The sequence below is a fragment of the Equus asinus genome, chromosome 12 (assembly GCF_041296235.1).
Source record: "Equus asinus isolate D_3611 breed Donkey chromosome 12, EquAss-T2T_v2, whole genome shotgun sequence".
NCBI lineage: Eukaryota > Metazoa > Chordata > Mammalia > Perissodactyla > Equidae > Equus > Equus asinus.
This window is the reverse complement of record NC_091801.1, coordinates 48357712-48372508: the sequence shown is the minus strand read 5'-3', so window position 1 is coordinate 48372508 and position 14797 is coordinate 48357712. Positions and strand designations below refer to the sequence as shown.

The window sequence follows — 14797 nt, the reverse complement described above, 5'->3', positions numbered from 1 at the left end:
ATCTAAACCAGCACATCCAGATAGTAGTTATCTTGGATAAATTAAGAAAGTGACATGTGGCCGGTCCCGTGGCTGAGTGGTTAAGTTCATGCGCTCCGCTTCAGCGGCCCAGGGTTTCACCAGTTCAGATCCTGGGCATGGACATGGCAATGTTCATCAGGCCATGTTGAGGCGGCGTCCCACACACCACAACTGGAAGGACCCACAACTAAAATATACAACTATGTATGGGGGGGTTAGGGGAGAAAAAGGAAAAAAAAACCTGACTAATGAATGCATTAAACTAATTATGTTCCTTCAAAAAATTATGAACTGTTAGGAAATAGAAAAAATGTTGTTTTCTACTTAAATGTGATATGGATATGTGTAGCTGTTACCTAATATAGATAAGATATGTAATTTCACAAAAAGAAAAGATAATCATGATTATCAAAAAAAGAATGGAAATAAACAATATATAAATTTTATAACCTTGTTTCTGATCTCCTTGCCACAACTCCAGTTACTTTAGGGATTGGAGTGGGGGATGGTATCATCCATCATTAGATGTTGAGTTGCCATCCGGCTCCTAGGAAAAACATTCTACTGCATTGTCATGTCATTCTGATTCATCTATGTGTAAAAATTAAAAATATAGTTTAGCTATGTGGAAATAAATGAAAACAACCCAAATAAGAGCAAGTAAAGGCTATTTATTCAGAGCTTGCTATAGGAAGGAAATTGGCCACCATCGCTTGCATTTGGCGCAGACTAAAGGGCAGGCAAGAGAACAGGAAAGCTGTATAGTGAAAAGCAGGGAAGACTTCAGGTATGGTCCGATGGGAGGTTGTTGGCATGGGGAAGCTGGAAGCGGGCTAATTAGAATTGAATGGGCATCCTATGTGATTGGTTTGGGAAGCGTATTTGGTTTTCTCTGGTTGGTCCTGAGTTGGAAGTGGGGACAAAAATTAGGGAAACTGCTGGTTACTGACCAAGTCCCGACCATTGTGGGCCTATTGCTGCAGAGGATGTGGATTGGCTTCCAAGTCTGGTTACTGCAAAGGTTATGAGTGAGAGTTCTATTGTTGTATATGGTCTGGCCATTGTCCATGTGAATCTTCAGACTCTCAGCCATATAAAATATTACCAACAAAAATTAAAATCACAATAGTGATATGAATTTGGCCTTTGGTGCTATTCCTGTTCACACTCAGAAAAGTTTAGAACTAGGCTTAAGTTGGACCCTACCACACAAAAACCAAGGAAGGACTGGTACTTTTAAATCATTAAACAGGTAGAATGCTTGAAATTTTGCTCTTGATTGTCAAGGAGGTATATACCCATATACATGCTAGCCGTTTCTCCAGCAGTACTTGGGAGAATCATTAAATAAGTGTCTGCTGTTTCTCACCCTGAACAGGGTACATGGAGCAGCCCTAATGCAAATTAATCCTTGCAGTTTAGGTTAGCCCTTGTGACATTTGGTTTGGGGCTCATATTTGAAACCTGATTATTGTTCTTTGTCCACAGCAGCTTAACATGATATCACCTCTGTCCTATTCCATGGTTATGTTGGTTTCTCATTCTATCACCCTTTTGGTTGGTTTCCAGGCAGACTGTCTGAGATGCTCTCCAGGGCTCCCCAGATTGAATTGCAGGAATACTACAAAGTGTGTATTTAAGTAAGGCCATTCAAACACATCCTTCATATTTGCTAACAATAATGTTCAGAACCAGAAGAGAATAAATAGAAACTTAATTCCTTATAAATATATGTAGATATATTTCCCATTATTAACTTTTGGTTTTGAACTGCATTGGTTTTCAACAATGATATAGACTAGTTGTAGAAAAAGGCTTTTTTGGAAAAACTAGTTAGTTTGGAGGCAGAGACAGAATAAAATGTTTTAAAAGGAAAATCTAGTCATCAGGGAAATGCAAATTAAAACCACAAAGAGATAACCACTTTACACCCAGTAGAATGGCTGTAATAAAAAAGTTAGATGGTAACAAGTGTTAGTGAGGATGTGGGGAATTCAGAAGCCTCATCCACTTCTGGTGCTAATTAATATAAAATGGGTCAGCCAATTTGGAAAATAGTCTGGCAGTTCTTCAAAAAGTTAAGCATAGAGTTGCCAAACAATTAAACATAGGATTACCTTTTGACCCAGGAATTCCACTCCTAGGTATATAGCCAAGAGAAATGAAAACATATGTCCACACAAAAACTTGTACATGAATATTCATAGCCGTATTATTCATAATAGCCAAAAGTACAAACAACCCAAATGTCTATCAACTGATGAATGGATAAATCATGGTATATCCATACAATGGAATATTACTTAGTAATAAAAAAAGAATGAAGTACTGATTCATGCTACAACATGGATGAATCTTAAAAGCCTTATGCTAAGTGAAAGAAACCAGTCACAAAAGACCAACATGTGATGTGATTCCATCTTTGTGGAATGTTCAGAATAGGGAAATAGAGACAGAATGTAGCTTAGTGGTTGTTTAGGTAGGTGGGAGGTGGGAATAGGACATGATAGCTAAGTATGGAGTTTCTTTGAGGTGATAAAAATGTTCTAAAATTGATTCTGGTGATAGTAGCACAACTCTGAATCTACTAAAAACCATTGAACTATATACTTTAAAGAGGTGAATTATATGATGTATGAATTACATCTCAATAAAGTTGTTACCCCCAAAATAAAATCACCAAAACATTAGAATAGTTTATAATCCATGCATTTGGGTTCAAGTTACCATCTTTGTGGTTCTTGTGTTGTCTTTTAAATCTCATGAGATGATTTTTAGAGACAGCCTGCACGGCATGGTTGTTCAAGAGAAAGGCTTTGGATCAGACAGACCTGGATCAGCTTGTGGCTTCAACACTTTTAAGCTGTTTGTCTTTGAGCAAATTATCTCACCTCCGTAAGTCTCAGTTTCCTAAACTGTTGAGAATAATAATACCAATCTCTTAGGCTTATTACTAGAGGCTCATAGTAAGTGTGCACTAAGTGTTCGCCAATTTCAATTGGCCTTAATGTTCAATTATTGACTTTTTATTGGTATAGTTATCTTTTTTTTTAAAGATTGGCACCTGAGCTAACAACTGTTGCCAATCATTTTTTTTTTTCTTTCTGCTTTTTCTCCCAAAATCCCCCTGGTGCATAGTTGTATATTTTAATTGTGGGTCCCTCTAGTTGTGGCACATGGGATGCCACCTCAGCATGGCCTGATGAGTGGTGCCATGTCTGCACCCAGGATCTGAACCAGTAAAACCCTGGGCCGCTGCAGCGGAGCACGCAAACTTAACCACTTGGCCACGGGGCCGGCCCCAGTATAGTTATCTAAAACAGGGATAAATCTTTTCTGTGAGCAGGGCACAGTGCAGAATGATTGCAATGGAGAGAAGATATTTCAACAAATATGTACTGAGTGGTAGGCACTCAGCAGAGGGTCTGGAGTTGGGGGTGGGGGATAAGATAAAGTATATCTCCTTCAATCTCCGGTTTACTGTTTGGTGGGTGACAGTGAGGAGGGATGGTGCACCTCCCTGTACAAATTACTGTAATATTAATATAATTTTCAGATATGAATTTGCACCAGGTATACAGGAGCAAGAGGAGAATCCAATGAATGGAATTCATGGGAAAGTATACTAAAGACACCCAAGCTGAGTATAGTAGTGAAGAATGAGAAAATTTTGCCTGATAAAGGCCAGAAGGGCCTTCCTAGTGGCAGAAGCAGCACAAGCAAATGCCTAAAAAGACTATTTATATGTCGACTCTCAAATTTATATCTCCCAAATTCCAGAACCCTTTATCAGTTGCAAACTGAAAATCTTCACTTGGATGGCTAATAGACTTAAACTCTCCCCACAGTGTGGTCCACTCACAGCTTTCGCCATCTCCGATGATGGCAACTCCATCCTTCCAGTTGTTCATGCCAAAATCCTTCAAGTTATCTCCACTACTTTGTTTCATTCCCACATCCAACTTGTCAGGAAATCTTGGATCTACCTTTAAAACGTATGCAGAATCTGAGTCCTTCTCAAAACTGTCACTGTTGCCAGCCTGGTCTGAGCCACCATCAGCCGTTGCCTGCTTCTACTTGTGCCCATCTACATTATCTATACAGCACCTAGAGTGAACCTTTTCAAATTAAAATCATGACACTTCTCCCTTCAAGACTGCCTATGGTTGCATTTCACTCAAAATGAAAGCCCAAGTCCTTTACAAGGGCCGGCAAAGCCCTTCATGATCTGTCCTCTCACACCTCCTCTTATCTTTCGGTTTTTTTCCACTGCTCTCCCCTGACCTCCTTTGGCCCTCTGATTTTGTTTGGCCAAGGTAGTAGTTTATTGTTTTATTTTTGTCTTTGCCTATGTAATATTGAAAAGGCAATAAATATACTAACTAGGCAGGTGTTACGGTTCCTTGCAATACAAGCACCCATTGTTTTACTCCTTGCTTGCTTAAGCATTTACATGACTGCAGGCCCCTGGCAAGCCTGGGAACAGCTCTTACAGTGTAGGAGGCAAATGTGGAGCCACTGAAGGTTTTAAGTAGGTTAGATTTGCAGTTAGATTATTTTGCTTTCAGCATGGAGAATGGATTTAAGGGGAACTCCACTGGAAGCAAAGATTGGAAGAGGAACAAGTTAGGAAGTTTCTAAACAGTCCAAATGGAAGCCTGTGCTAAGGCTGAGGTAGGTAGTAGGAGTGGAGAGAAGATTCCAGCTTGACTGAATATGGGATTTCTGGCTTGAGTTACTTGATGAACATGGGATTTATAGAGGAAGATGCAATTTGAAGATAAGGAATGGGGGAAATGTAGATTTCCTTTTAAACATTTTGCTTTGGAAGGAAGAGCCACTGCTGTGTACAGCAAGCAATTGGATTTAGGATTCTTAGGCTCAGAGGGAGAGGTCTGGGCTGGAAATTTGAGTTGGCCATGACTTTTCTAAATTTTTTTTTTTCCTAATTAGAAGTATCATTTTTCTTTTTCCAAATCTCACTTTTCCCTGAAACTCTTCCATCATAACTTTTTCCGGAATACATACTACGGGAATCTTCAATTTATCGTTCTCTCGTCAACAGCCGCCTCGGGTAATTTTTAAAGCTTAAATATTTTGAAAATGCAGCAGTCCTAGTCGATTGGAGCAAAAGTGTGGGGGAAGATCTGGTTCCTAAAGCACATGAATATTGAACTCTTGATACAGGCATTTCATACAGCTGGGAATGAGCTCAAGAGCTGTGTGTTGAACGTCCTCCATCGATAGCAAGAAAACTCTTGAGGCCCGACTCTGCGTCTTCCGTTTCTTCCTCTCTTCTCAGGACCAGCTCGCCCGGCCCCTCCCGCACCGGCTTGCCGGCGGGGCTTTTCTCACTGTGGGGCGTCAAATTTCCCGGGCGGGCGCCGTCTTGCTGAGGGAGAACAGGCCTGAGCCGCGGTCACCACAGTAACGAGTCCGCGGCTAGTTCGGTCTTTAAGGGCGACGCGCGTCTCCGGGGCCCTCCCGGGTGGCCGCGCCGGGGTCGGGGCGCGCGTGGTCCCCCAGCCGTTGGCGGCGGCTCACGCCCCTGGCCCGGAGGAGGACAGGCTGGGGCGGCCCGCGTGTCCCTTCCTCGGCCCAGGGGCCCCGAAAGGCGCGTGACCGCGCTGGCCTCGGGCGCCGCGCCCAGGCCCGGGGCCGCCCGCTGGTCGCATTGTCGAAGCTCCATAGCAACTCGGGCGAGGCGGGGGCCACACAGGCCGGCGCAGCCCAGGCCCGCGCGCCGGCCGCGTCCGCGTCCCTCCCGGGGAGAGCCGGGCCCTGAGGACGGGCGCTGGGCCCGCGCGCACGGGGCCCTGACGGCCCGCGCGGGCGCCGGGCGCGGGCGACTGCGGCATGCCCCAGAGGCGGCTCACCACCGGTAGGGGGGGCGGGGGCGGGGGCGGGGGCGGGGGCGGGGCCGGGGCGCGCGGCCCGCCGCTCCCGTCGACCGGGGCGAAGCCCGGCCGGACCGCGCACTGCCCCCGGCCTGTGCTGCTCGCCCGGCGTCCCCTCTACCAAGCGTTCGAAAAACTGGTCCCTCGGCTCTGTCGTAGCATTTTATTACGCATTTCACCCCCACCCCGCCCCCCATTTATACTGCCTCCTTGGCACCGTCTTATTTTATCTTGCTTAATTCTGCGTTTTGCAGCAGGAATAATGGAGGCCTCCATCTTTTAAGGTTAAGTCCAGGGTCACAGTGAATTAGTGACCAAGCTGGATCCAGAGGCCTTTCCTCCCCACTTCCACCTTGAATTCCAACTTAAAATTCAATCCATGTGCAGAGAATGAAGAGAGGGCCAAAATTTTACTGAGCTTTCCCATGCATGAAGCAGGGTTGGATGCTGTCTCAAATTATTTCATTTACTTTAAAAGGAAATCAGATTTGAGTGAGATAATGTAATATTTTATCTTGTTTCAGAGCCACCAGCTATTACAGAGGAAGATTTTGTAAGTACAATTTAGAGGGCTACTTATTTTTTTCCTTGGCTTTTTAAAAAGAGCAAATCATAGATGCTAGGAAAAAAGCTGTGTATTTTCTTTTCTCCTTTTTGCCAGATGAATATAATAGAAGCTTTGGCTTAGTAACAACGGTTCTGAGTACAAGACTTCTTTACATTCTTTAACAGGTACATTTTTAAGAAGGAGCCAAGTGATTTTTATGGTGGATTCTATTCACTGTTGAGGTTCTTTTACATAAACGACCTCGTTTAATGTCTCTAAACTCCGTGAGGGGTAGGTTTTATCTCCATGGTTTTATTGTGATGTGGCTGTGCAGTTCCTGTTTGCAGTAAACATTGGTAGATGGCATTGATTGATTGATAATAAGTGGTCAATTTTTAGTTTTAATACCTTTAAAAATGTACTAAATATTTTAAGGACAGACTTCTGGAGAGTTGAATAATAAGTCCTTTGTCAAGAACATTATAAACGTTGTCATTTAGGCGAGTGCTATGCTTTGGGTGGGTTCTATTGTAATTCCTACTGTGTATTTAAGGAAGTTTCCCAAGGTTAAACAGCCAGACAGGAGGGAGCAGAGCCTAATTCCTACTAAGGTCTGAGTTTGATCCCAAGAGCTCTAACCACTTCTCTGTATTATTTACTTATGTCCTCCAGCACTTCTCTCTTGTTAGCTAATTATGTTATTTGCTTTTGGCTATTTATTCAACAAACTTGAGTGCCTCTGTATTCGTAGTGTGGTGCTAGATGCTGAGGACAAGTCTCAAAAAGTTCGTGATCTAGCAGGGGCTTTGAGAGGAGAGAGCTAATGCTGCATCTGCTAGCAGCTTCCACTTTCATCCTTTCAGACCTCTTGTCCACTACTGAGAGAGAGACCAAGATAGAGGCGTGAAGAGCATGTCAGAAACTCAATCCATCTTCTTGCTGCCTTGGTATAAATCTGTGTAGTGGCAAATTTCTTTAAACTGCTTCATGAACTTTTCTTCATTCTAGCAGGAGGTCACCATTTCTGGAGCCACCTAATCTTCTCCATAGAGTTCCAGCATAAACTCTCTGAAGAGCACTCACCAACATGACACTTAAAATTTGAGCAGTTTACTAACCTCGTTAGGTCTTTGCAACTGTCTGGGAACTCATAACAGCCTGATATCGCCACACCTCTTTCTCTTGATGTCTTTGATGCCACTGTCTCCCAGTTCTCCCATCTTTCATTTTTATGTTCCTTTTTCTGGCTTCTCTTTTTCTTTGCCTGTGAAAGTGTTGACCTTTCAAGATTCTGTTCTACGGGCTTCCTCTGGGTGAGCTCTGCTCCTATGCTAGTTTCAGCTACCCTTATTTCACAGGGCTTCCAGATCTACACACCTCCAGCCCAGACACCTCTTCTGATGTCAGAACTCTATATCCATTGGGTTATTGGGCACCTTCATCATCTGGATGTCCCTGCATCACCTGAACAGTCTAAACTGAACTTGTTCCCCCCCATTTTGTTTTTCTCCCTCTTTTTCTTAATTTGGTTAATGTTATGGCTAGCCATTCAGTCATGCAAGCCAGAACCCTCCTTCCTTTTTCTTCACCTTCTGCGTTCAGTCATTTCCCAAGTTCCTTTCACAGCCAGATCTTTTTCTCCATCCTCACAGCTACTGTCTTATTTCAGGCCCTCATCCCTGGGCCTGGACTTTGGCAGTAGTCCTAACTGATATCCCTGCCTCCAATATTCCCTCTGCCAGTTCCAATTTTTCTTTGCCTAAAGCATAAAGTGCAAACTCCTGTGCGTCAACTGTGCTGGATTACTTGCTATTGCTTTGCTCTGTCTACTTTGAGATTTTTCCTTCTTCCATCACTCCACCCTGGCTATCAGGTTGCTGTTAACTCTTTTAACAACTTACCATGTTACTCGATTGCTGAGCGCTTTTATTAATCCTACTATTTATTGAATGCTGACTATATGTTAGTATTTAACCTCAAAACAATCCTATTAGTTAGTTATTAACACCCACATTTCATAGATGAGGAAGTCACAGTTCACAAATCTTGTAAGTGGTAGAGCCAGAATGTCAAACGCCTCCCTTTAGCTTTCAGAATCTTTTCTGTAACTTTTCAACCTTCTTTAACGTTACCTCCCAATGCTTTCAGTGTGATAAAGACAATGTTCATACTGTTTTTGGTTTGTAAAGTACTTCCACATGCCTTCTGCTCCAGCCAAACTGCCCCACTTGCCTCCTTGCCTCTGCTGTTGAGTTTTGTCTCACTTGCCCTCCCCCATCTATTTCACAATCTTGCACATTCTTCAAGGCCCAGCTCATCTCCTCCTTGAAATCTTTCCAACCTAAAATCATCCAGACTGCCTTTGAGCTCTGTGCAGCTTTCAGTTGAGACCAGTTCGTGGCCAAATCCTCAAATTCATATATTCACCAAGCATTATCTGTAGATTAAATAATTCATATATCTTGCACATATATTTCCCTCTGTTTTTCAGAAGTGTAAACATATTTTTTCTCATTAATATTCTCAGAAAAAACTGTGTGGCAGAGATCTCTAGTTCCCCAAAATACATTCTACTCTTTTCCGTGATACATACTAGACATATTGCTCTCCAGAATAAAGACTACATTTTCTAGCCTCCCTTGCAGCTAAATGTGGCCATGTAACCAAATTTTGATCAATGGAATGTAAACAGAGGTGTCAGGTCCTACTTCTGAAAAGCTGATATTTACAGAGATTGACTGACTGACCCCTGGGTCACACAGCTAGTAAGTAGTTGAGCCACAATTAGAACCTGGGTCATTCTGATTCTAATACTTCTAAGTGGAGAGAACTATTATAACAGGAGAGAACATGCCCTTTTTCTTCTTTCCTGCTGGCTGGAATGAGGATGTGATGCTTGAGCTGAAGCAGTCATTTTGGATCATGAGGTAGAAGTGGCATCTTGAGGATGATGGAGTCACAAGATCAAAGGGACCTGGGCTCCTGATATTTGGGAAGCCACAATGCCAGTCCTGAACTGCTTATGATTACATGAGAAGAATAAACTTCTGTTTTATTTAAAGAGTGTTATTTTGGTTTTCCATCGTTGGCAGCAGAGCCATATACTAACATAAAGTGCTCCTATATTCAAAGGAACTATTTTTGTATTGTATTTTCTCAGTCAGTGGATCTAAAAAGTACAATGCTGTTGTGAACATATGCAAAATATTTTAACCTTTACATGGGATCTTCATACTCAAAGGAGAGACTAACTCATTTGGAATAAATCATTTGTTGTCAAGGACACATTGCCTTGTGTATATTTTAACTTTTCATATGTAAATTTTGCAATTTCTTCACAAAATTATGAACTCTTACAGGGCTGGTGCCATGTCTCAGTACACCTTAATATTACCTCGAGTTTGAAGTACAATGCCCAGAACATGCTATTAGATGGTTAATACATTTTGGTTGATGGATATTTTAATATATAATAATTAGTATAATTTGTTTCACTTAATTTTTTTGCAAAGCTTTATTTGATATATATTCTTTATTTCTTAGGCACCTCTCTCCTGGCATTTTTCTATTTTAGTGTCTTTATTAACTTTGTATTTAATTGGTTTTTGATAATTCTCTTAGGGAAAATATATACAAAAAACTTAATATATTCAGTTCTTTCATTAGTTCCTTTGGACAATGTATGAATACATTCTTGTAAATAATTCAAACAATAAAAGTGGTAAATACTTCTTTTCATTACTTCCCTCAATTCCAGCTTCTCTTGTTTTCATATTCCATAAAAACTGAAATATAAATCATAGCTAGAATAGTAGAGTTTAGACTGCTTTATGATACATTGAGATTTGATTATGTGTTAAGTATATGTTGAGAAAAGTTTAAAGTGAGAGTGACTCTTAAAATTCTTTTTAACTTTTAGATAGAAAATAAATTAATATTAAAGACTTAAGTACTTGACTCTTAAATCCAAAATAATCGAATTTTTTTCTTGTGCCTTAAAAATTGTTTGAAACTATGCTGGTAGATATGTCACGCCTCAAAAGTAGTCTTTGTGGAGTAGCAATTTTGTACTATAATCCATTTTATTGAAGGTTTTCTTTTATTAAAAAACCCCACAGTTTCATTAACTTTCAAAGCAGATGCCATTTAAAAAAAAAAGATGCCATTTATTTTACCGTTAAATTGAGAGACTGTAGTTTCAAGCACTATTTACTGTATTTTACTTGTGTGTTCAAATTCATATTCTGTTATTTGTATATGTTGAATGAAGTTGTAATAAACTCAGAGCATTTCCCAAGGGTGAGGATATTGTTATTATTCTAATGTAATATGCAAAAAGATCCATATTTCCAGTCCTGATGAACAAGACTATCTAATTACATGAAAATTAATGACTACTTGGTGTTTATTTTTTCAAATTGTAAATATGGTAAACTGTGCATCATTTGGGTTCGAGGAACTGTGAGCATGCCCTTGGGTTGATGTACTAGGTGGCATTATATGGAAATGGTGGAGGGCAGGAGCAGGTGGATGTAGGCACCTCTTCCACTTTCCCCATGTTCCCTTTCTTTCCTTAACAGAATACAGAGCTAGATGCCAGAATTGTTTTGAACAAGTCATTTGGAAACTGAGATGGATCACAGAGGTCCTTTGGAAAGTGTTAGGCTATTTGGAATTCTTTCATCTCTATGGAGTCCAATTCTCTGGTTGGAATCAAATTCTTTGATGCTTTTTGAAACCGCAGAAACTGCGTTAGAAGTTCCACCAATAAGTTAGTCAACAAGTATACTAAGCAAGTACTTGCACTAATTGCTGTATTAGGCACTGTTGGGGACATACATTGTCAGTCACTATTCTCAAAAGTAATATACCTTCTCATTGGATAAATGACCTTTAATGTGAAACATTAAGAGTATACATGGTTTGTATTTAAGTGTGCATTGTGAGGTTTGAACCACATGTTCATTAGGTCTCAGAGAAGTGTTTTATCCATAGGTAACGTGTAGAATTGGAGAAAAGGTGATAAAGGGTGTGAGATACTCTCTCTTTTAAATTAGAATATCGGATTGTAGGGAATTTTATACAGGAGAAAGCCTTAGGGTATTTGGCCAAATGAATGGACTGAAGTCAAGTAGGCTTCATCTAAACATTTCATGATTAGAGAGTATGATTAGACAGCAGGGAGTTAAGAGGTTCCTTTACCTTCCCCAGGCCTTTGAGAGCTTCCTCCAGGAGAGGAAGAATGGAAACCAAATGGAAAAGTACTGCTAGGTAGATGCTGATTGTACTATGTGATGATGACCCTTGGGAACAGAAGGAGGAGAGTCCATGCTTTTGCTCTTCATTGCATGAGCCACTCTTATTTTCTCCCTCCTTCATATATTCCATTCATAATATAATACAATTTTGTGAACCAGTGAGGATCTGATGAACAGAGTTTTGGCTCTTAAATTTCCCAAACTCCTTTGATCTAAGCAAGATATATTTCCCTTTTTTTTTTCTCCTCTCCAAAGACCAGTATATAGTTGTATATTCTAGTTGTAAGTCCTTCTAGTTCTTCTGTGTGAGCCACTGTCACAGCATGGTTACTGACAGATGAATATTGTGGTTCCACACCTGGTAACCGAACCTGGGCTGCTGAAGCAGAGCACACTGAAGTTTAACCACTAGGCCATAAGGGCTGGCTCTAAGCAAGATATACTTTCTTTTTTTTTTTTTTATTGAGTTAATGATAGGTTACAAACTTGTAAAATTTCAGTTGTACATTATTGATTGTCAGTCGTATTGCAGGTGCAGCACTGCACCCCCTGTGCCCACCCCCCACCCCACCTCTCCCCTGGTAGCCACCAATCTGTTCTCTCTGTCTACATTTTTAAATTCCTCATATGAGTGGAGTCATACAGAGATTGTCCTTCTCTAACTGGCTTATTTCACTTAGCATAATTCCCTCAAGGTCCATCCATATTATTGCAAATGGAATGCTTTTGTTCTGTTTTACAGCTGAGTAGTATTCCATTGTAAATATATACCACATCTTCTTTATCCATTCATCTGTTGATGGGCACTTAGGTTGCTTCCATATCTTGGCTATTGTAAATAATGCTGCAATGAACATTGGGGTGCATAGGGCTTTTGGAATTGCTGACTTCAAGCTCTTTGGATAGATACCCAGTAGTGGAATGGCTGGATCGTATGGTAGTTCTATTTTTAATTTTTTGAGGAATCTCCGTACTGTTTTCCATAGTGGCTGCACCAGTTTGCATTCCCACCAGCAGTGTATGAGTTCCTTTTTCTCCACAACCTCTCCAACATTTTTTACTATTAGTTTTAGTTATTTTTGTCATTCTAATGGGTGTAAGGTGATATCTTAGTGTAGTTTTGATTTGCATTTCCCTGATGCACAGCGATGATGAACATCTTTTCATGTGCCTATTGGCCATCTGTATATCTTCTTTGGAGAAATGTCTGTTCATGTCTCCAGCCCATTTTTTGATCAGGTTGTTTGATTTTTTGTTGTTGAGTTGTGTGAGTTCTTTATGTATTATGGATATTAAGCTTTGTCAGATATATGGCTTGCAAATATTTTTTCCCAGTTAGTGGGTTGTTTTTTTGTTTCAATCCTGTTTTCATTTGCCTTGAAGAAGCTCTTTAGTCTGATGAAGTCCCATTTGTTAATTCTTTCTATTGTTTCTCTTCTCTGAGAAGACATGGTGTCCGAAAAGATCCTTTTAATACTGATGTCAAAGAGTGTACCGCCTACGTTTTCTTCTAGAAGCCTTATGGTTTCAGGTCTCACCTTTAGGTCTTTGAGCAAGATATACTTTCAAAAAGCCACTTTGTGGAGGTTGTTTCACCTTGTGTTCTCTTTTTCTGACTGTTTTCATCTTTTGGCAATCTCTCTCCTTTTTATTTTATTAGTTTGTTTTATTAGAGTCTGTGTTAGGCCATCAGTCTTTTCTCTTCAGGTTTCATGTCCTCAGCATAATCATTCAAGCATTCATTCAACAAAAACTTTGTAAGCATCTATTATCTAAGGACATTGGGAATTTAAAAAATGAGTAAGAAACAGTCTTTTTCCTCTAGAAGTTCACAATCCAGTGGGTGAAACTTGTAAACAAATAATTATAGTATGAAGTGTCAAAGATTATGTTAGGGAAAACATAGATGACCACTACTACACCTTTTTGGAGAAGAAAAAGGATGGGTAGGTGAATAAGGGGAGAAAAGATTTCCCAGGTAGAATAATCAACATGTGCAAAGGTACAGAACTATAAAAAAATTGCTATGACTGGAGCGTGGTAGTATGAGATGAGAATAGACAGCTTGGCAGGAGCCAAATTGCTTTAATCGTAAGCCCTTTTTGTGGTAGAAAAGGATTGGGGGTTGGGAGACAGGTAGACTTCTTGTATTAATTGACGTGTGGTTAGGAGACTGACCCATAATGCCATGTGGGTGAGGAGGGGTTGGAAAAATGAGGTTTGTCATCAAACCTGAGGAGGATTGAGGAGGGTGAAACAGAGGTCCCATGGGTCTGACCCTAAGTGAATAGGATCCTAGGGTGGTGGTCAGAAGATGATCAGGTGATCAAGGATTTATTCTAGAGTCAGTGATAGTAGTTTGGGATCTGTCACTTAGTACACAGGAGGCTAAGAAAGCTGTCCATAAGGTGCGAAGAAACTTGATAGTGTTTTCTTGTACATAAGCCCCCCTGCAATATTTTATTATGAAAAATTTAAACATATAAGAAAGTTAAAAGAATTGTATAGTGAATACCTGTATACCTACCACCAAGATTTCACAATTATTAACATTTTGCAACTTTTGCTTTTTCTTGTTTCTGTCCTTCTGGCTGTTGTGTCATCCATCCATCAATCCATTTTATTTTTTTGCTTTTCAGAGTAAGTTGCAGATATTGATATGATACACATCACCCCTAAACATTTCAGCATTACTATCATAAACTATTCAGTATTCAGTATTAGTTTATGATTCTTTTGTTGATGTAAAATTTATGCACAGTGAAATGAAAAAATTTTAGGTGTACCATTTGATGAATTTTGACAAATATATACACCTGTGTAATCCAGACCTCCATCAATATATAGAACATTTTCATAATAGAAAGTCCCTTCATGCTGCTTCAGTTGAATCTTGCCCTCATTTTCCAAAGACAACTACTGTCCTGTTTTTCACCATAGGTTAGTAACAATAGATTATAGATTTAGCTTCATATAAATGGAATCATACAGTTGGTTTTCTTTTGTGTAAGACTGCTTTTTCTTAGCATAATGTTTTTGAGATCCCTCCATGTTGTTTCATGATTCTGGTGTGT

At 40.3% G+C, this 14797-nt stretch overlaps 1 protein-coding gene across 12 annotated transcripts in view; it reads left to right on the top strand.

Annotated features, from left to right (window-relative positions):
- The window catches only part of RGS22 (regulator of G protein signaling 22), a 170749-nt gene that overhangs the window by 20410 nt on the left and 135542 nt on the right, over nt 1-14797 (top strand). For 2 of the 12 annotated variants that reach the window (XM_044743901.2, XM_070481401.1), the window contains exons 1-2: nt 5731-5902; nt 6443-6471. The exons of the other annotated variants lie outside the window; for them this stretch is intronic. In XM_044743901.2, coding sequence (XP_044599836.2) covers nt 5878-5902; nt 6443-6471 — 54 coding nt within the window. In that variant the 5' untranslated portion in view covers nt 5731-5877. Of the gene's footprint in view, nt 1-5730; nt 5903-6442; nt 6472-14797 lie in introns of those variants that run through there. 12 annotated transcript variants of the gene reach the window in all.